We start from the raw sequence: 22365 nt of genomic DNA, 5'->3' as shown, positions 1-22365 counted from the left end.
AAATATGAAAGAAGTAAAATTGGGCACCCCAGTCCTTTTGCTGCACTCTGCCCAATGGCAACAATTCCCTACCCTACCCTTTGCCCTCTGCACAGTGTCCCTCCTCCCACTGGAAAAGTGCCGCGTGCACAATCCTGCAGTCTTTTCATTTGCTGCTTGTGCCCAAAATACTGCCCCAACATTCTCAGTGTGACTCATGAGAGATTTACCCAGAGCTTGATGATAACTCACACCAGGAGGTGGGTGCGTATAGGTGCGGGTATTGGGGAGGAATCGGTCTAACCCTTTGTTGGACAGTGATGGTAGTCAGGTGCTCGGGTCACATTATTGGCCCCTCTGTGTGAAGTTGCATCTCCACTGAAGCTTTTCTCCTGTGTCCCTATGCTACACACCATCTCTCCTGAAGTGAGAGCACTTACTGGCTCCCATGAAGTGTTGTGGTTACGATATTGGACTAGCAACCGGAGGTCAGGTAGGTCAAATCCCAGCATGGCAAGTGATGAATTGAATTCAATACATCTGGTAAATTGTGAGCTAGAAGCAGCAAAAAATTACCTTTTAAAGCTGCCAGATTGTCGTTAAGAAAAACCTAACTGCTTCACTAATGCATTCCAGGGAAGGAAACCTGCCAGCCCCTACCTAGTCTGGCCCAAATGTGACTGGCTCCAGTACCACATTACATGATTCACTCAATGTCCAATGAAGTAACTCTGCAAGTTATCCAGATGTACACAATTAACGATGGACAATAGCACAGTTTTGCCAATGTCATCCACATCCTGAGAACAAATTAAAAATTGTGTCCCTAGAATATGCTTGAGAGCAGTGGCCACCCCACTTCCTTAAGCTGTTGGCCAACTATTCTAGTGGGAGGCCTTTTTGGCAAGCTGCTGACACCTCGGCCTCTACAAGTAGATTGCCTATCTTGGAAAACAAATTTTGGGCCATTTTTGCCACCAGTAACCCTCAGCTAAGTGTGTGGGGTGGGGGGAGGCTGATTGTGGCCATCGGGAGTGCTGTGGATCCTCTCCTGCTCTTCTTGACTCCACATGACCAAAAAAAAAATTGATCTTTTTGGTGGCAGCCACTTGCTAGGCTGCATCCAATGCATGGAAAAGCTGAGCAGAGCAGACCCAATGCTACCTGCTCTCAGAACAACCTAATTTCCTGAAAAGGGCATAAATCAGGCATTAGAGCCTTCAATAGCATATGCAAGAGGCCCAACACCTTTCTTAATTGGCTGCTACAGACTCTGGAAAAAATGGCCCACCCTAATTTCGGGTTGAACGTTTTTTAGGTGTCCTTGAGGTGCAGAATGTTTGTTCCTGAAATTGGGAACAACTTACATCCCATAAAACAGGTGCAAAAAGGTCCAATTTCTACCTCCATGAGTCCTAAAACTCTATCCCATCTACGGTCTGTGTTGCAGGTTACGAAAGTTAAAAAGGCTTGTTTTATTTCAAAGCAAGAAAAATGTAAGCTAATCTAGTTCAAGATTTCCAGATTGGTAAAGAAATTATGATTGATTCAGACAATTTGTTCACTATGTTGAAGGGTTCACATTTCAGAAAACGCAGTTAGAAAAATTAGGAAGTTAGGGCAGGATGGGAAGTCAGGTGAAACTTTTTCACCGAAAGTAAAAAAAGAATTAGGCATAATTTACCAGGGAAATACATTAAAATGGACAGTGTAAATAGCTTCAGGCAAAAAGCTGGTCACATTCAGGGTGGATGATGGTGAGCAGCACAAGTAGGAGTACAGCAGATGCAGATTTTCCAGGATAAATTTTTCTTGTACAAAAGCAAAATAAGGCTGGAATCTGAAATAAAAACAGAAAATGCTGGGAATACTCAGCAGGTCAGGCAGCATCTGTGGAGAGAGAAACAGAGTTAATGTTTCAGGTCGATGATCCTACTGAAATATTAACTCTGTTTCTCCCTCCACTGATGCTGCCTGACCCGCTGAGTATTTCCAGCATTTTCTGTTTTTGGTCAGTGAAATGTGATTTGACCTTGTACCCCGAGGGACTGCCTATGATGATGTATTGGCCTCTGAGCTGTGAGGATTGTTGCAGACCTTTAAAGTCCAGCCAGAAGCGGAATGAAATAATCGGACAAATTTCTTCAGAACAGCATGATTAAGGTCGACCAAAAAAAAAACAATGTTGGAGCCATTTTAACCTAACCCACCTAACAGGACACTGACAGCTTTGAACCAACCATCTCTTTTAAAATGTGGAAGCCTTTCTGGAGTATTGTGTTCAATTCTGGGCACCACACTTTACGAAGGATGTGAAGGCTTTGGAGAGGGAACAGAAGAGATTTACTAGAATGTTTCCGGGGATGAGGGATTAGAGTGGTTAGACTAGAGAAGCTGGGATTGTTCTCCTTACAGCAGCGAAGGCTAAGAGGAGATTTGATAGAGGTGTTTGAAATCATGAAGGATTTGGATAGAGTAATTAAAGAGAAACTGTTTCCAATGGCTCAACCGTCGATAACGAGACTTCCTGCCAATTTGAATAGTTGCCCATTATCCCTACTCTCTGACTCCTCTGCCGCTCAGCCAATCTATTAACTAGGACAACAAATTTCCCTCAATTCCATGACCTTCAACTTTAGCTAATAGTCTCATATGCGGGACTTTATCAAATGCCTTTTGGAAGTTCATAAAAGTAACATCCATTGACAATCCCCTGTCCACTACTTCAGTAACTTTTTCAATAAATTCAATCAGCTTCAGCAGGCATGACCTACCTTACACAAACCATGCTGGCTCTCTCTGATCAGCTGAAAATGTTCAAGCTGCTCAGTCACTCTATCCTTAATTATAAACTCGAGTAATTTCCCAACAACAGGTCTATAAATCCTTGGTTTCCCTCTCTCACCTTTCTTAAAAAGCAAAGGGATACGTGCAATTTTCCAAACTAAAGTAACGGTTCCTCAATTGAGGGATTTGGGGAATATCATAGGGCATCGGCAATGTTCTCATCTACTTCCTTTAAAACTCTAGGATGGGGATTTGTCACTATTTTCTTCATTACTAATAATTTGCTTACGTTAATTATGGCGAGTCCCTGTCACTTATTCAAAATTAGTTTCCTAGGGGTATCCAGCAGACTATCCTTTTCCTCTACTGTACATATTAGATTTATAGAATAATTACAGTACAGAATTGGAGGACATTTTGTGCTGGTAAAGTAATTATTTAACATGTTCGGCATTTTGTTATTTTCATTTATAGTATAACCAGTATCAGTTTTTTAAGAGCCCACATTGCTCTTAAGCACTGTCTTTTTCCTAATATAATTGTTTGTGTTGATTTTGATATCCCTTACAAGTTCCTTTACATACTCCCTTTTTGTAGCTCAAGCTGTTTTGTCACATAGAAACAGAAAATAGATGCAGGAGTAGGCCATTCGGCCCTTCGAGCCTGCACCACCATTCAATATGATCATGGCTGATCATGCAACGTCAGTATCCCATTCCTGCTTTTTCTCCATACCTCTTGATCCCTTTAGCCATAAGGGCCACATCTAACTCCCTTTTGAATATATCTTAACGAACTGGCCTCAACAACTTTCTGTGGTAGAGAATTCCACAGGTTCACAATTCTCTGAGTGAAGAAGTTTCTCCTCATCTTGGTCCTAAATGGCTTACCCCTTATCATTAGACTGGTTCTGGACTTCCCCAACATTGGGAACATTCTTTCTGCATCTAACCTGTCCAATCCCGTCAGAATTTTATATGTTTCTATGAGATCCCCTCTCCTTCTTCTAAATTCCAGTGAATATAAGCCTAGTCGATCCAGTCTTTCTTTATATGTCAATCCTGCCATCCCGGGAATCATTCTGGTGAACCTTCACTGCATTTCTTCAATAGCAAGAATGTCATTCCTCAGATTAGAAGACCAAAATTATACACAATAGTCAAGATGTGGCCTCACCAAGGCCCTGTACAAGTGCAGTAAGACCTCCCTGCTCCTATACTCAAATCCTCTCGCTATGAAGGCTAACATGCCATTTGCCTTCTTCACCACCTGCATGCCAGCTTTAAATGAATGATGTACTATGACACCCAGGTCTCGTTGCACCTCCCCTTTTACGAATCTGCCATCATTCAGATAATATTCTGCCTTCCTGTTTTTGCCACCCAAGTGGATAACCTCACATTTATCTACATTATACTGCATCTGCCATGCAATTGCCCACTCACCTAACCTATCCAAGTCACCCTGCAGCCTCTTAGCAGCCTACTCACAGCTCACACTGTCACCCAGCTTAGTGTCATCTGCAAACTTGGAGATATTACATTCAATTCCTTAGTCTAAATCATTAATGTATATTGTAAATAGCTGGGGTCCCAGCACTGAACCTTGCGGTACCCCACTGCCTGCCATTCTGAAAAGGACCCGTTTATTCCTACTCTTTGCTTCCTGTCTGCCAACCAGTTCTCTATCCTCGTCAATACATTACCCTAATACCATGTGCATTAATTTTGCACACTAATCTCTTGTGTGGGACCTTGTCAAAAGTATTTTGAAAGTCCAGAATCACCACATCCACTGGTTCTCCCTTGTCCACTCTACTAATTACACCCTCAAAAAATTCTAGAAGATTTGTCAAGCATGATTTCCCTGTCATAAATCCATGCTGACTTGGACCGATCCTGTCACTGCTTTCCAAATGCGCTGCTATTACATCTTTAATAATTGATTTCAACATTTTTCCCACTACCAATGTCAGGCTAACCGGTCTATAATTCCCTGTTTTCTCTCCCTCTTTTAAAAAGTGGGGTTACATTAGCTCCCCTCCAATCCATAGGAACTGATCCAGAGTCTATAGAATGTTGGAAAATGACCACCAATGCATCCACTATTTCTAGGGCCACTTCCTTAAGTACTCTTGAATGCAGACTATCTGGCCCTGGGGATTTATTGGCCTTCAATCCCATTAATTTCCCTAACACAATTTCCTGACTAATAAGGATTTCTTTCAGTTCCTCCTTCTTGCTAGACCCTCGGTCCCCTACTATTTCCGGAAGGTTTTTTGTGTCTTCCTTCGTGAAGACAGAACCAAAGTATTTGTTCATTTGGTCTGCCATTTCTTTGTTCCCCTTTATAAATTCACCTGATTCTGACTGCAAGGGACCTACATTTGTCTTCACTAATCTTTTTCTCTTCACATATCTATAGAAGCTTTTGCAGTCAGTTTTTGCAAGCTTATTCTCAAACTCTATTTTTCCCCTCCTAATTAAACTCTTTCTCCTCTGCTGAATTCTAAATTTCTCCCAGTCCTCAGGTTTGCTGCTTTTTCTGGCCAATTTATATGCCTCTTCCTTGGATTTATCACTATCCCTAATTTCCCTTGTTAGCCATGATTGAGCCACCTTCCTCGTTTTACTTTTACGCCAGACGGGGATGTACAATTGTTGTAGTTCATCCATGTGATCTTTAAATGTATGCTATTGCCTATCCACCGTCAACCCTTTAAGTATCATTCGCCAGTCTATCCTAGCCAATTCACGTCTCATACCATCGAGCTTACCTTTCTTTAAGTTCAGGACCCTAGTCTCTGAATTAACTGTGTCACTATCCATCTTAATGAAGAATTCTACCATATTATGGTCACTCTTCCCCAAGGGGCCTTACACAACAAGATTGCTAATTAATCCTCTCTCATTACACAACACCTAGTCTAGCATGGCCTGCTCGCTAGTTGGTTGCTCGACATATTGGTCTAGATAACCATCCCTTATATACTCCAGGAAATCCTCCTCCATCGCATTGCTACCAGTTTGGTTAGCCCAATCTATATGTAGATTAAAGTCGCCCATGATAACTGCTGTACCTTTATTGCACGCATCCCTAATTTCTTGTTTGATGCTGACCCCAACCTCACTACTGCTGTTTGGTGGTCTGTACCCAACTCCCACTAGCGTTTTCTGCCCTTTGATGTTCTGCAGCTCTACCCATACAGATTCCACATCATCCAAGCTAATGTCCTTCCTTACTATGGTGTTAATTTCCTCTTTAACCAGCAATGCTATCCCACCTCCTTTTCCTTTCTGTCTATCCTTCCTGAATATTGAATACCCCTGGATGTTGAGTTCCCAGCCTTGGTCACCCTGGAGCCATGTCTCCGTAATCCCAATTACATCATATCCGTTAACATCCATCTGCGCTGTTCTTTGTATCCCACCCATTCGCCAGGATGTGTGTTAAAGTTTGCATTCTCATATGCTTTTTCAATTAGTTTTATGTTTTCCCTTATCTATTTAGTCGTCCATGTAGAACATCTGCCCCTTAGGCGGTATAAACTGGTTTTGTATCACGTTCATTCTTCTTTGAACATCTCCCACTGATCTTCTGTCATTTTACCCACTAACAGATTTACTAAGTTTACTGTGGACAATCTATTTCTCAACCCATTGAAGTAATTCTTACCTAAATCTTGAATCTTAGATTTCCTTTGCAATGTTGACTTAATGGAGGTATTTAAATTTTAAAAAGGGATTCATAGGTTAGACTTGTGAGGGGACCAAAACTAGGGGCCAAGATAGTCACTAATAAATCCAATAAAGAATTCAGGAGAAACTGTATTACCCAAAGTGTGGTTACAATGTGGAATTTCCTACCATGTGGAGAAGTTGAGGCAAATCACATAGATGACTTTAAGATACAGCGCCTTTCACGGCCACCGGACCTCCCAAAGCGCTTTACAGCCAATTAAGTACTTTTTGAAGTGTAATCACTGTTGCAATGTAGGAAATGCGGCAGCCAATTTGTGCACAGCAAGTTCTCACAAATAACAATGTGATAATGAGCAGAATTTTTTTTTTGAGATATCGATTGAGGGATAAATATTGGCCAGGATAAACATTACTGGGGCTAACTTCCCTATTCTTCAAAAAAATAGTGCCATGGGGGTCTTTTACGTCCACCTGAGAGAGCAGACGGGGCCTCGGTTTAATGTCTCCTCCAAAAGGTAGCACCTCCAACAGTATAACGCTCAGCACTGCACTGGAGTGTCACCCTAGATTTATGTGCTAACAACCTTCTGACTCAGAGGCGAGGGTGCTACTGAGCCACAGCTGACACTAAGCTCGATAAGTGCATGAAGGAAAAAGGAATAGAAGGATATGCTGATGCAGTTAGATGAAATGGGATGGGAGGAGACTCGTGTGGAGCATAAACACTGGCACAGACCAGTTGGGCCGAATGGACTATTTGCTGTAAATTCTAAGTAGTATTAGAACATACCTGTGTTTTCATTGATGGTTTGCCAATCAGTAGTTATTGTAAGTAGATTCTTTTTGTTGATGTTCTAGTTTTGATCAAAGTGTGTCCTCTACTTTTGTTAACAGAAAAGTTGCCATACTATACCAATTTTCCTCGGGCCATAACACCCCCACCAGCCGTACAGCCAACTTTGGAAATGTTGCAGCAAAGCATGTACCCAATGTTTCGGCCAGTGCCGGCTAACCTGCCGCCTCCCATGATTCCCATACGTAAGTTCTGAAACTATAGAAATTCTTTAATGGCAAGATATTGAAGCACCTTTCCAAAGTATAGCGATTAGAGAGGTGACCTAGTGAGTAATGATCTGTAAGTACCTGAAAGCAGGAGATCCCCCTCCCCCTGAATGTGCCGACCCCGCCCTGATACGGGGCGGGGGGGGGGTCACATTCGGGATGTACGAGGGTTAGCAGCACAAGCGGGAGTGCGACGGATGCATTTTTGAGGACATTTTTCTTTTGTGGTCGCTAAGATGTGACGTGACCTTATACTGGCCTCAGAGTTGTGAAGTTTAATGCTTGCTTTTAAAGTGCAGCAGAGGCGCAATGACAGAACCGGGCACATTTGTTCAGAACTGTAAGATCGATGGCTAACAGGAATTTTTAACTGTGTAGGAAGCCTACCTGGCTCCCAAGAAAACAATGTGGACATAATTTCAACCTAACCTGCCCAAGGGTAAACTGACAGGATCGGATAGACTGGTCATTTCAAAATGGGGCAACTGATCTGATCCCATCAGTTTCCCACCAGGCAGGTTAGGATAAACTGACCCCACATTGTGAATTTCCGTTGGGCAGTTCATCTGTCAGGATCATTTCTTGTGCAACATTTCATTGATGGATTGCCACCCAGTAATTACCGTAAGTAGATTTTTGTTTGATGTTCTAGTTTTGAGCTAAGTGTGTCTGTCCTAATTATTTATTAACAGAAGCACCTCCGGTTTGCCCTGTACCAAAGCCACAACCAAAGGCAATTCAGTATCCAAAGCCAAGGCTGGAGTACCAGCCACCCATCATGCCTGGTAAGTTCTGAAACTACAGAAATTCTTTAATGGCAGGATATTGAAGCAGCTTTCCAAAGTGTAGCGATTAGAAAGGTGACCTAGTGAGTAATGATCTGTATGTACCTGAAAGTAGGAGATCCCCCTCCCCCTGACTGTGCTGTCCCCCCACCCCGATACAGGAGGCGGTCACATTCGGGACGGACGAGGGTTAGCAGCACAAGTGGGAGTGCGACGGATGCATTTTTGAGGACATTTTTCTTTTGTGGCCGCTAAGATGTGACGTGACCTTATACTGGCCTCAGAGTTGTGAAGTTTAATGCTTGCTTTTAAAGTGCAGCAGAGACGCAATGACAGAACTGGGCACATTTGTTCAGAACTGTAAAGACCGATGGCTAACAGGAATTTTTAACTGTGTGGGAAGCCTACCTGGCTCCCCAAAAAACAATGTGGACATAATTTTAACCTAACTCGCCCAATGGTAAACTGACAGGATCGGATAGACTGCTCGTTTCAAAATGGGGCAACCCCCGATCTGATCCCATCAGTTTCCCGCCAGGCAGGTTAGGTTAATCTGACCCCACATTGTGAACTTCCTTTGGGTAGTTCATCTGTCAGGATCATTTCTTGTGCAACATTAATGTATCTGCTTTCATTGATGGTTTGCCACCCAGCAATTACTGTAAGCAGATTTTTGTTTGATCTAGTTTTGAGCTAAGTGTGTCTGTCCTCTGTTTAACTAACAGAACGAGAGAGAACGCCAGGACCACTGGCAGAGCCACTGCCAGATTCACTGCCATGTGCACTGGAGCCCACTGGTAAGTTCTGAAACTGCAGAAATTCTTTAATGGCAGGATATTGCAGCACTCTTTCCAAAGTGTAGTGATCAGATAGTTGATCTAATTAATAATTTATCGGTATGCAGCTGGAAGATCCCAGCATGTGCTGAGTTTACTGAGCTGCATATACTTGATTTGTATTCCTCGAGTATAGAAGAAAAAGGGGTGATCCTTTTGTGTTTTTGATGGTTAAAGAATTTGATAGGGTTGATAGAGAAAAACTATTTCCTCTCGTGAGGTAGACAAGAACAAGGAGGCATAACCTTAACCTTAGAGCTAGGCTATTCAGAGGTGATGTTAGGAAGCACTTCTTCACATAAGGGTTGGTGAAATCTGGAACTCTCTCCCCCAAAAAACTGTTATGGATGGAGGTCAATTTAAACTGAGATTGATAGATTTTTGTTGGGTAAGGTTATTAAGGAATATGGAACGAAGGTGGGTAAATGGAGTTAAGATACAGATCAGCCATTGAATGGTGGAACAGATTCAATGGGCTGAATAGCCTCCTCCTATACCTATGTTCCAGCGCGATAGGAGCAATGCATTTCGCTCTGTGCCCCTAGGTTAGAGAAGGGGAAATTATGGATTGATCCTCTACTCAGTGACTCCTGCTGCATGGGGTCAGAAGGGCATTAAGAGTGGGCTCTCTTAATGCCCTTCACTGCTAAATACTTTACAGACTTCACACATGAAAAGTGAGTTACTAGAGGGTGGAACAGTACCCTGGCATGAGTTGTCAGACGAGGGAGAGTAAAGAACAAATAAAGAAGTACTAACCATGTATTTAATATTGATAAATTGTAGTTTTTATCTTCTCCTGCTGCATTTCATCTAATATAAACACTACCTGCCATTTTAGAGTGAAAAAAATCTGTTGGTGTCTCCATCCTGTTGCTATCAAGGAAAATAAGAAACATATTTTAAACTGTTGCAATGTCTTAAACCGAGTTATGTGTTAAAAATCTATCTGCCTCTATAGATTAGGTAAACACAATGACATTTCACCTCTGGGATGTAGGGTTCAAGTCCTGCCTACAGTAATTGGAGGAAATATATCCCATTCTCTGCTTGGCTGTAAGAATCCTACAGAAAGGGTTTGAGGCAGTGGCAAGCCTAGTTCCTCGTGCTTATACCTTTCTGTCAAAAAGACAAGGCCCAGATGAGGAGGGCCATTCAGGCCATTGGGCTCTTCCTTTGATAGAAACTTATGATCTGCATGATTTCTAAAGCATTTGACTCCACTACCTTATGCACAGGAACATTCCCATTATTGATCTCTCTTTGTACAAGAAGTATCTCCTGACTGTTGTCCTGAACTGGCTTTTCACCCCTTTCTACTTGTGTTTCCTTATCTTGTAGGATGGCTGGTATGAAAAATTGAAAAATAGGAACAGGAGGCCATTAAGCCCCTCAAGCCTGTTCTGCCATTCAATTAGATCATGACTGATCAATACCTCAAGAACATAAGAAATAGGAGCTGGAGTAGATCATTTGGCCCCTCGAGCCTGCTCCACCATTCAACAAAATCATGGCTGATCTTCTACTTCAACTCCACTTTCCCACATTATTCCCATAGTTCCCCAAAATTTATCGACCTCTGTCTCAAATATACTCAACGACTGAGCATCCACAGCTCTCTGGGATAGAGAATTCCAAAGATTCACAACTCAGTGAAGAAATTTCTCCTCCTCTTGGTCCTAAATGGCCTGACCCTTATTCTGAGACTATGACCCCATATTCTCAATTCCCCAGCCAGGGGAAACATTTTCCCAGCATTAAATCCTATCAAGCCCCTTAAGAATTATGTTTCAATTAGATCACCTCCCATTCTTCTAAACTAGAGAATATAGGCCTAGTTTACTTTCCTCATAGGACAATCCTCCCATCCCAGGAATCAGTCTGGTGAACCTTTGTTGTACACTCCCTCTATGGCAAGTCTTTCCTTATATAAGGAGACCAGAACTGTACACAGTACTCCAGATGTGGCCCCACCAATGCTCTGTATTATTGTAGTAAGGCTTCTTTACTTTATACTCTAATCCCTTTGTGACAAAAGCTAACAAAGCATTTGCTTTCTTAATTGCTTGCTGTACCTGCATGTTAACTTTCTGTGATTCATGTACAAGAAACTACCAGATTGTCATAAAAACCCATTTGGTTCACTAATGTCCTTCAGGGAAGGAAATCTGCCGTCCTTACCCGGTCAGGCCTATATGTGGCTCTAGACCCACAGCAATTGGTTGACACTTCACTGCCCTCTGAAATGGCCTAGCAAGACACCCAATTGTATACAACCGCTACGAAAAACAATAATAAAAATAAAACTAGACGGACCACCTGGCATCGACCTCGGCACTGGCTATGGACACGACAACGGCACACCCAGCCCGTCAACCCTGCAAAGTCCTCCTCACTAACATCTGGGGGCTTGTGCCAAAATTGTGAGAGCTGTCCCACAGACTAGTCAAGCAACAGCCTAACATAGCCATACTCACAGAATTATACCTTTCAGCCAATGTCCCAGACTCCTCCATCACCATCCCTGGGTATGTCCTGTCCCACCGGCAGGACAGACCCACCAGGGGTGGTGGCACAGAGGTATACAGTCGGGAGGGCGTGGTCCTGGGAGTCCTCAACATTGACTCCGGATCCCATGAAGTTTCATGGCTTCAGGTCAATCATGGGCCAGGAAACCTCCTGCTGATTACCACCTACCGCCCTCCCTCTGCTGATAAATGAGTACTCTTTCATGTTGAACACCACTTGGAAGAAGCACTGAGAGTTGCAAGGGCACAGAATGTCCTCTGGGTTGGGACTTCAATGTCCATCATCAAGAGTGGCTCAGCAGCACCACTACTGATCGAGCTGGCCAAGTCCTGAAGGACATAGCTGCCAGACTGGGCCTGCAGCAGGTGGTGAGAGAACCAACACGAGGAAAAAACCTACTTGACCTCGTCCTCGCCAATCTACCTGTCACAGAAGCATCTGTCAGTGACAGCATTGGTAGCAGTGACCATCACACAGTCATTGTGAAGACAAAGTTCCATCTTCACACTGAGGATACCCTCCATCGTGTTGTGTGGCACTATCACCGTGCTAAATGGGATAGATGAAGAATAGATCTAGCAGCTCAAAACTGGGCATCCATGAGGCGCTGTGGGCTATCAGCAGCAGCAGAATTGTTTTCCACCACAATCTGTAACCTCATGGTCCGATATATCCCTCCCTCTACCTTTACCATCAGGCCTGGGGACCAACCCTGGTTCAATGAAGTGTAGAAGAGCATTCCAGGAGCAGCACCAGGCATTCATAAAAATTAGGTGCCAACCTGGAGAAGCAGCAGCACAGAACTACATGTGTAAGGGATATCGAATTGTGGCAGGCAAAGAGCAGACAGATGCTGAAGGTAGTGAACTAATCAGTATAAGGAGGGTCTGAGGAATAATTGCCTATTGTATCTTGCTTATGTAGGTATAGCACATTATAACGCATTAAAACTGTATGGTTAACCTTAGTAACACTTAGCAAAACAGCAGAAATCAGTAGTTACAATTTGGATTATAAGTCTCTGAGGAAGAGATAAGAAAGCCAGTATTTTGGAACAGTTACTTCAGGCGACATCTTGACTGTGGCAAAGTGCAAATCATGGAACAACATAATTAACATATGATGGGAAATGGACAATCGCATGTATCACTCAGAGCCAGTCTGATAAGAGTCGACAAATCAATGTAACTCCGCTGATAGCAATAGACCTATCGATGATTTTGTAGGAGGGTAGCTCCTCTCCAAAACCTGTATAAATTATACTCGAAACCTCTTGTATTTTGAAGGATCCGCGATTGAACCTTCCCTTGCATTTGCTCAAAATAAAGCTGGTTGAACCTACGGTTTTGTTTGTTTAATTCAGTGGTCGTTATACGGAGGGCGACAGGCGAGGTGTTGATTACCTATATCAGGTAGTCCATCCTGAGGGAGAGAAGTCTTCCTTTTACCCCAACAGAAGGGCAGATGTCGACTTCCTATATAAAGTAATCCGCTTCGAGGGAGCGAAGTCTTCCTTTTACCCCAACAACAAGCGTGCTAAAAAGCGGAAGCAGCATGCTATAGACTAGGCTAATCAATTCCACAATCAACGGATCAGATCAAAGCTCTGTAGACCTGCCGAGAAAAAGCCGAGAATGGTGGTGGACCATTAAATAACTAACGGGTGGAGGAGGCTCCATGAATATCCCCATCCTCAATGATGGCTGAACCCAGCATGTGAGTGAAAAAGAAAAGGCTGAAGTGTTTACAACCACCTTCAGCCAGAAGTGCTGAGTGGATGATCTATATCGGCTTCCTCCTGTGGTCCTCACCATCACAGAAGCCAGTCTTCAGCCAATTCGATTCACTCCACGTGATATCAAGAAATGGCTGAGTGCATTGGATAAAGCAAAGGCTATGGGCCCCGACAACATCCCGGCTGTTGTGCTGAAGACTTGTGCTCCAGAATTGGCCGTGCCTCTAGCCAGGCTGTTCCAGTACAGCTACAACACTAGCATCTATCCAGCAATGTGGAAAACTGCTCAGATATGTCCTGTCCACAAAAAGCAGGACAAATACAATCCGGTCAATTACCGCCCTATCAGTCTACTCTCAATCATCAGCAAAGTGATGGAAGGTGTCATCCACGGTGCCATCAAGCGGTACTTACTCAGCGATAACCTGCTCACTGATACCCAGTTTGGGTTCCAACAGGAACACTCGGCATTACAGACTTCATTACAGCCTTGGTCCTGTTGGGGTAAAAAGAAGACTTCTCTTCTTCAAGGTGGACTCCCTGATATAAGGAATCGACACCTGCCCGTATAGTGACCACAGAATCACTAAGACCAAACCTCGGTTTTTATTCAAGCGTGCAGGGGAAGTGTTCACGGATGAACTTTCTAACAACAGAGATTTTACAGCTAGAGTTATACATTTTTCGAGGTGTGCGACCCTCCTACAAAACTGTCGATTGGCCTATGCTATCAGTGAAGTTACATTGATTTGTTGTCCCTTGTCAGACTGGCTCTGAATAGTTCCTCCCACCTGTCCATCTCCCATTAAGTCACCCTTCTGTAATGTGTTGTTCAGTGGTGTCAACTTTGACCGGTTAACTTTGCCTCAGTTCCTCATGATATGTGAATTAACCTTGCTTCCCAGGGTTTGCTATCTGATTTTCAGATGCTGCTACAATCTATATTTCTAGACTGTTGACTCTCCATTGTCCTTGGTGGATGTTATTCTGTACTGAATGTAAGTTTCCTTCAGTTTGTATTAAGGTTAACACAACGGATGGTTCATTAACCATCAAGCTTTGCTGCATAGCAAGCTTTGCTGCTTCCTCTTCTTAAAACCCAATGTAAGTGTGTGTTGTGCTTTACATACATAAGCGAGTTTTACATACAATCTGTAAAATTACAATATATTGCAATCCCTACCATAAGGTAGAGAAACTCTCGATTCCTCAGAGCCTCCTAATACTGATAAGCCCTAAAATCTGGACCATATGTCAGATCAATTCACTACCTTCAGTATCCACTTTAGTGACCATCTATCTGTCTGTCTACTTCCACTTTAGTGACCATATTTTATCCCCTTACAGTCCAAACATGGACAAAAGAGCTGAATTCCAGAGGTGAGGTGAGAGTGACTGACCTCGACATCAATGCAGCATTTGACCGAGTGTGGCATCAAGGAGCTCTAGTAAAACTGAAGTCAATGGGAATCAGGGGGAAAACTCTCCACTGGCTGGAGTCAGACCTAGCACAAAGGAAGATGGTTATGGTCGTTGGAGGTCAATCATCACAGCCCCAGGACATCGCTGCAGGAGTTCCTCAGGGCAGTGTCCTAGGCCCAACCATCTTCAGTGACCTTCCTTCCATCATAAGTTCAGAAGTGGGGATGTTCGCTGATGACTGCACAGTGTTCAGTTCCATTCGCAACTCCTCAGATAATGCAGCAGCCCATGCCTGAATACAGTAAGACCTGGATGACATTCAGGCTTGGGCTGATAAGTGGCAAGTAACATTCGAGCCACACACATGCCAAGCAATGACTATCTCCAGCAAGCGAGAGTCTAACCACTGCCCCTTAACATTCAATGGCATTACCATCGCCAAATCCCCCACTAACATCTTGGGGGGCCACCATTGACCAGAAACTTAACTGGACCAGCCTCATAAATAGCGTGGCAACAAGAGCAGGTCAGAGGCTGGGTATTCTGTGGCGAGTGTCTCACCTCCTGACTCCCCAAAGTTTTTCCACCATCTACAAGGCACAAGTTAGGAGTGTGATGGAATATACTCCAGCTGCCTGGATGAGTGCAGCTCCAACAATACTCAAGAAGAACCATCCAGGGAAAAGAAGCCCGCTTGATTGGTACCCCATCCACCACCTTAAACATTCACTCCCTCCACCATCGGCGTACCGTGACTGTAGTGTGTACCAGCTACAAGCAGCACTACAGCAAATTCAACAAGGCTTCTTCGGCAGCACCTCCCAAACCTCTACCTCCAGCACCTAGAAGGGCAAGGGCAGCAGGCGAATGGGAGCACCATCACCTGCAAGTTCCCCTCCAAGTCACACACCATCTACTTGGAAATATATAAATTTATTCAATGTCCCAGCTTCCACAGTTCTCCGAGGCAGAAAATTCCATAGATTTACAACCTTCTGAGAGAAGAAATTCCTCCTCATCTCTGTTTTAAATGGGCGGCCCCTTATTCTAAGATCATGTACCCTTCAGGGCTGTTGACCGAAGGCCATGTGGCTCTTTGTCAGCCGGTGCGGACATGATGGACCAAAATGGCCTCCTTCTGCTGTAAATTTCTATGTTTCTATGCCCTCTGGTTGTTGAGCCCTCCGCCAAGGGAAACAGGTCCTTCCTATTCATTCTATCCAGGTCCTCATAATTTTATACACCTCAATCAGGTCTCCCCTTCAGCCTCCTCTGTTCCAAAGAAATCAGACCCAGCATCTCCAATCTTTCTTCATAGCCAAAATTCTCCAGTCCCAGGCAACATTCTTGTAAATCTCCTCTGCACCCTTTCCAGTGCAGTCACATTTTTCCTGTAATGTGGTGACGAGAATTGCACACAGTACTCCAGCTGTGGCCTAACTTGTGTTTTATAAAGTTCAAGCATTACCTCCTTGCTCTTGTATTCTATTCCTCGACTAATAAAGGCAAGTATTCCATATGCCGCCTTAACCACCTTATCTACCTGGCCTGCTCCTTCAGGGATCTGTGGACCTGCACTCCAAGGTCCCTTTGTTCCTTTTACACTTTTCAGTGTCGTAACATTTAATATATATTTCCTTGTCTTGTTAGATCTCCCCAAATACATTACCTTACACTTATCCGGATTGAATTCCATTTGCCACTGTTCTGCCCACCTGACCAGTACATTGATATCTTCCTGCAGTCCGCAGCTTTCTTCTTCATTATTAACCGCACAGCCTATTTCAGTGTAATGTGCAAACATCTTAATCATATCCCCAACATTCAAGTCCAAGTCATTGATATATACCACAGAAAACAAGGGACCCAGCAATGAGCCCTGCAGAACCACACTGGATACAGCCTTCCAGTCACAAAAACACCCATCAACCGTCACCCTTTGCTTCCTGCATCTGAGCCAATTTTGGATCCAACTTGCCACTTTGCCCTGGATCCCAGGGGCTTTTACTTTTGTGACCAGTCTGTCATGTGGGACGTTACTGAAAGCTTTACTAAAATCCATATACACTACATCATACCCTCATCGATCCTCCTGGTTGCCTCCTCGAAAAATTCAATTAAGTTAGTCAGACAAGACAGAACTCTATGTGTGGCGGGGCCAGGGTTAAGCTCTTTTTGGACTTTTTCCAATTGTCCGAAGCTGATGCCAGATTGGTAACAGTGGTGATTTTTATTTGATATAAGTAAGACTTAATACATTACATTTTTTGAGCAGCAATTCACAAGAAAAAATTGAGAATTATATTGCTCCATTGATCCCTGGGTCTGAGTTGTGACATCCTGTTCCAAGTTCCCTCTTCAGTTCATCCTCGTTCACCCTCCAGATGCTCGTTGTTGCATCTTCTACACTGAGATCGGTTCCAAGCCACCTGGTTATTCTGGCAGCAGCATTCGCCCAATTACGTTCTTCAAATACCCACATCTGCAAACATTGTGACCATACCTCACTCTGGCAGCAGATTAGTGCAGGTGCAGGCCCCACTTTCCAAAGAAAAGCAGGACAGCAATCCCAATGGCATGACTAAGTTATATGAATGCCTGAATAACCAATATGGTTTGCTCAGAACAGCACCACAATCCCAGTGTACCCTGCTTCCAGTATAATGCAGAAAGCAATGCATTATTAGCTGATTCACAGTTAACATTCCTATTGGCTGCACTTTGCCATGACAACACTAACCATTTATCCAGGCCCTGGCAAACGCATCTGGCCATGGGGCCCTCGGTCAGCAGATCTGTGTCTTTTGAAGGGTTCCAAAAGTCTTGCAGAATGCTGTCCCTCTCTGTTATTGCACTTCGCTTCAATTGACTCAATCCTTCAAATTTCACTACAATGCAATTTTCCTGCTCCCACTGCTAGTGTGCTCCTTACACCTGTCTGAATCTGTATCTGAAGCTATACTAATGAGTTGGCCTTGGAAAATTGGATATAAACAGCCAACTTCCATTTGAATCTGTCCAGATGCCACCAGTAGAAATTCCAGTGTATATTCCGCTAGTGCCGGAGCATCTATACTGTGGTGTGCTAGCAAATTTATCGAGTGTTATTGGTTGCCAGAAACAATGTGAATTTCCTTCAGGTTGTCCACATTACAGAATATTTATTTGTTCAACAAATATATTTTTGTTTATGGCATGCTGACCTACATGCTTCGATTTTAAAATTCTTATCCTTATTTTAAAATCTCTCCATGGCCTCACCCTTCCCTTGCTCTGTAACCTTCTCCAATCCTACAACCCTCAGGGATCTCTGTGGTCCTTCAATTCTGGTCTTTTGTGCATCTTCGATTTTCAGTGCAAGTTTTGTTTGATAACGCTCCTGTAAAGCGCCTTAAGATGTTTTACTACGTTAATGGCACTATATAAATGCAAGTTGTTGTTCTTGTCCACCATCGTTCAATATGTACTGTACTTATATTTTCCATTGTTTTTTGTTTACTAACAGGGGTAAAGCTTCCCTATACTATTCCACCAGAATATTTGCAGCCGCCATATTTGTCACGTAAGTCCTGGAAGTGGAGAACTTGTTTAATTGAAAGATTTTTAGGCTCTCTTTTGAAGAAATAACAATTAGATTCCATCTCCCTCCCATCCCCAAAGGCTGTGAGTTTATTTAGTAAGTGGTTGAACTAATATATACCTGCAAAATCTGTTTGTGCAGAGTTTTGTGATTCCAATAGGGACAACGTTCATTGTGCTACAAGTGGGCTGTGTCACCCTAGATTAGCAAGGAGAAAGAAAATCTGCTGCATTCCTATTCCTGATTGAACTATATGGTGCTGCATGATAAAACTACATGGCAACATCTGCTTTTTGGGAGCTACAGTGCTCCTTAGGGTTCCTTAATGCTGCCCAAAGTGTGTACACACACTTCTGATGGAAAGTGCACGGACGCCATCTTGCTAAAAGGGATAACGTTTGTGCACCCAATGTGCACCAGAAGTATGTAGGACAGACAGATAATGACGCCAATCAGCATGCATCGCTGATTTGAGAGTTTGGAGCTCCAAGCTCCAGTTTACACCCTCTCATAACCTCGCACAGCTGAACACGTAAAAGACTCCTCACCTGTCTTATTTAAAGGGATCATCAACTACTTACAGGCTAGTTGCTGGTTTATTTCCTCTGGCTGTTTCTACAATTCTACACATTTCTGATATTTTCCATAATTGTGCCAAGTTTCAAAGATTTACAGGGAGTGTTGTGGCATGTGCTGAAGTACTTTGTGCTGACTTTAAGGCTTCTGCACAAATCAGTTGCTCCCAGACATGGGTGCACTAGCAGGCCTTTCTCTTGGAATCAAATATGACTGAGAGAACGAGTAGAGGCCACACAGAGCAGGACAAGCTGCTAAAAGAGGAAGGAGGAGGAGGGGAGAAGGGCTCTGAGCAGGAGGCAATATCTGCCAGTGGTGTTCAGGGAATAATTCTCCGATCTGAACTTCAATGATGGCCAATGTTTGAGCTGTCTGCGCTGTCACTGAAATCTGCCAACTGCTTCAACTCCAACCTCAGAGCAAGGCAAGGACCATATTGCCAGTGGCTGTGAAGGTAACCGTAACGATGAACTTTTATCCTTGCAGGCAGCTGCTGGAGACATTAGCAACTTCTCACAGTTTGCAGTACACTGTTGCACAAAGGGAGGTCACTGAGGCACTCTACGCAGAGATAACTTCATTTTATTGCCAGAGAGAAGCAGGTGGAGTGACCACAAGGGTTTTAATGTATTGAAGGCTTCTCCTTGGCTCAGGGTGCCATTAACTGCACGCACATTGCTTTACGGGCGCCTCATGTCAACTCTGCTATGTACCTGAAAAAAAAGGGATTCTACTCCCTCAACGTGCAGCTGGTGTGTGACACAGGCAGCACAACATGCAGGCCAATGCCCGGTGTCCTGGCAGCAATTACAATGTGTTCATTCTGCGCAATCCTCTGCGTCAGCTACATTTCAACCACCATGGCAAGCCAAAGGGTGGCTAACGGGTGACGAGGGGTATCCAGTGACAACATGGCTCTGGTTTGCAACCCCACGCAAATGTGAACAACAGGCATACAATGAGAGCTACGCTGCCATAGAAATCTGATAGCGCAGACAATTGTTGTCCTGAAGCAACGATTCCGCAGCCTGGATCACTCTGGAGGAGCCCTGCAGTACTCGGCTGAGCGGGTCTCAAGATTTGTAGTGATATGCTGCATGCTTCACAACCTTGTCATTATGAAGGAACAGCCCTTGCCACCACCGAGAAGGTGAGAAGCTGGGGCTGGCTCCGCCTTATATCCCCGACCTGCCGCTGATGGTGTTCCCTCGCAGATCGGGAGGGCGCTGCCTACGAGGGACAATATCAGCGGCAAGTTGGGGATAAAAGGAGGAGCAAGCCCCAGGCCCAGCACGAGCTATTCTTGGAGAGCGATGGCTTCGAGGAGAGCAACTGGATTGACGTCACAATAATCCAGGTCGCCGATTGGAGTGTGGGCGGGACCATCGGCGGGGTCGGGTCCCAGGTACTGGAAGAGAGGCAGCGAGAAGCGGAGGAGCAATGAGGTTGGGGCCGTGGTGATGCGATAGTTCAGAGCCTAGGAGAGGCAGAGTTCGGGACCCAGGAGAGGCGAGCATTCGGGGCCCAGGAGAGGCAAGAGTTCTGGGCCCAGGAGAGGCAGAGAGTTCGGGGCCCAGGAGAGGTGAGAGTTCGGGGTCCAGGAGAGGTGAGGGTTCGGGGCCCAGGAGAGGTGAGGGTTCGGGGCCCAGGAGAGGTGAGAGTTCGGGGCCCAGGAGAGGCAAGAGTTCGGGGCCCAGGAGAGGCAGAGAGTTCAGAGCCCAGAAGAGGTGAGAGTTCGGAGCCCAGGAGAGGTGAGAGTTCGGGGTCCAGGAGAGGTGAGGGTTCGGGGCCCAGGAGAGGTGAGAGTTCGGGGCCCAGGAGAGGTGAGGGTTCGGGGTCCAGGAGAGGTGCGGGTTCGGGGTCCAGGAGAGGTGAGGGTTCGGGGCCCAGGAGAGGTGAGAGTTCGGAGTCCAGGAGAGGTGAGAGTTTGGGGCCCAGGAGAGGCGAGAGTTCGGGGTCCAGGAGAGGTGAGAGTTCAGGGTCCAGGAGAGGTGATATTTCGGGGTTCAGGTGAGGTGAGAGTTTGGGGTCCAGGAGAGGTGAGATTTCGGGGCCCAGGAGAGGTGAGATTTCGGGGTTCAGGTGAGGTGAGAGTTTGGGGTCCAGGAGAGGTGAGATTTCGGGGCCCAGGAGAGGTGAGATTTCGGGGCCCAGGAGAGGTGAGCGTTTGGGGCCCAGTAGAGGTGAGCGTTTGGGGCCCAGTAGAGGTGAGCGTTTGGGGCCCAGGAGAGGTGAGCGTTTGGGGCCCAGGAGTGACGGTGTCAGAGGTAAGGAGCGGAGGGGTCGTGGGCCAGAAGCGGCGCAACATATAGCAACAGTGGGGTTGGGGCCCATGCAGCAGAGCTTGGACTCCACTCGTCTTGGTTAACCCTTGCCACTGGACCAAGACCTTGCTCTGTCAAGCCCGTGTGGTGGCTGGTTAAAGGAATTCACGCACAGGCATCTTCCACCCTTCAAGATGTAGCTCGGGACCTGGAATATTAGGTCACTCATTGAAACACCTGTGAACTCACCTTTTTTTTGGTGTGGAAATGGGTCATCCTCATCATGAGGGACTGCCTAATACTATACTATACTAATAGATGGGAAGCTGAGGAGCAGGAGCCCAAGGAGGAGGAGATGGAGGAGATGGAAGAGGAAGGAAGGCTGGCTCGGGCTTTGCATTAGGAGCTAATTCAAGTGCGATACTAGTAACCTGAACCCCAATTTCCCATTCACCAACAGTCCCACACTCCTTACCTTCCCTCTGTCACTGATCATTACAGCCCAGTCTCTTGCCCACCATGGAAAAATAAAAGCCAACAAACAATATACATTCCATTCCAAAATTATAAATTAAAAATGCAATATTGCATACATAAATAATCATCCTTGTGAATTCCTTGATTGCCTGTTTTCATCAGGCCTTTGCCTGTCCTAATGCTCCTACGAGATGCTCCCCTAGTGGCTATGCAGCATTGTTGGTGGAAGTCTGCTTACTTTCAATGGAGGAGACTGCAGATGGCCTTGGAGGATGACCGCAAGCAGCTGTGGGCCAAGGAACCCAGACTGCAGGGCAGCATGGGCAGCAGCAGTCTGGGCTGGCTGGCTGATAGTAAGGGCACTGGTGAAGGGGCTGGAGTGTAAGAGCACAAATGCTGTCATCCTGAGAGAGGACAGCAGGTTCGTGCTCCATGGAGCCACTAGGATTCTCCTAGGCGGTGCCTCAACAATCCTAGTCATCTGGTGGAGGACAGATTGCTGGACTGCTGGAGCACCCTGGAAGCCCCTTTGAACACCGGTATCCAGAGCCAGGATGGCAGCAGTCTGAGCTACCACTGCAGCACTCAAATGTTGGGTGGCTGCTGCTTGTACTGCAGTGGAAGCTGAGACA

At 45.0% G+C, this 22365-nt stretch overlaps 1 protein-coding gene across 1 annotated transcript in view; it reads left to right on the top strand.

Moving 5' to 3' along the window:
* The window catches only part of LOC139264173 (PH domain-containing protein DDB_G0287875-like), a 174817-nt gene that overhangs the window by 91966 nt on the left and 60486 nt on the right, over positions 1-22365 (top strand). Inside the window, exons 17-20 of the mRNA XM_070880257.1 lie at positions 7362-7505; positions 8222-8314; positions 9040-9111; positions 18342-18398. Coding sequence (XP_070736358.1) covers positions 7362-7505; positions 8222-8314; positions 9040-9111; positions 18342-18398 — 366 coding nt within the window. The remainder of the gene's footprint in view (positions 1-7361; positions 7506-8221; positions 8315-9039; positions 9112-18341; positions 18399-22365) is intronic.

The sequence above is a fragment of the Pristiophorus japonicus genome, chromosome 5 (genome assembly GCF_044704955.1).
Source record: "Pristiophorus japonicus isolate sPriJap1 chromosome 5, sPriJap1.hap1, whole genome shotgun sequence".
Taxonomy (NCBI): domain Eukaryota; kingdom Metazoa; phylum Chordata; class Chondrichthyes; family Pristiophoridae; genus Pristiophorus; species Pristiophorus japonicus.
The sequence above is the reverse complement of the archived record's forward strand: the minus strand, read 5'-3'. Positions and strand labels throughout refer to the sequence as shown.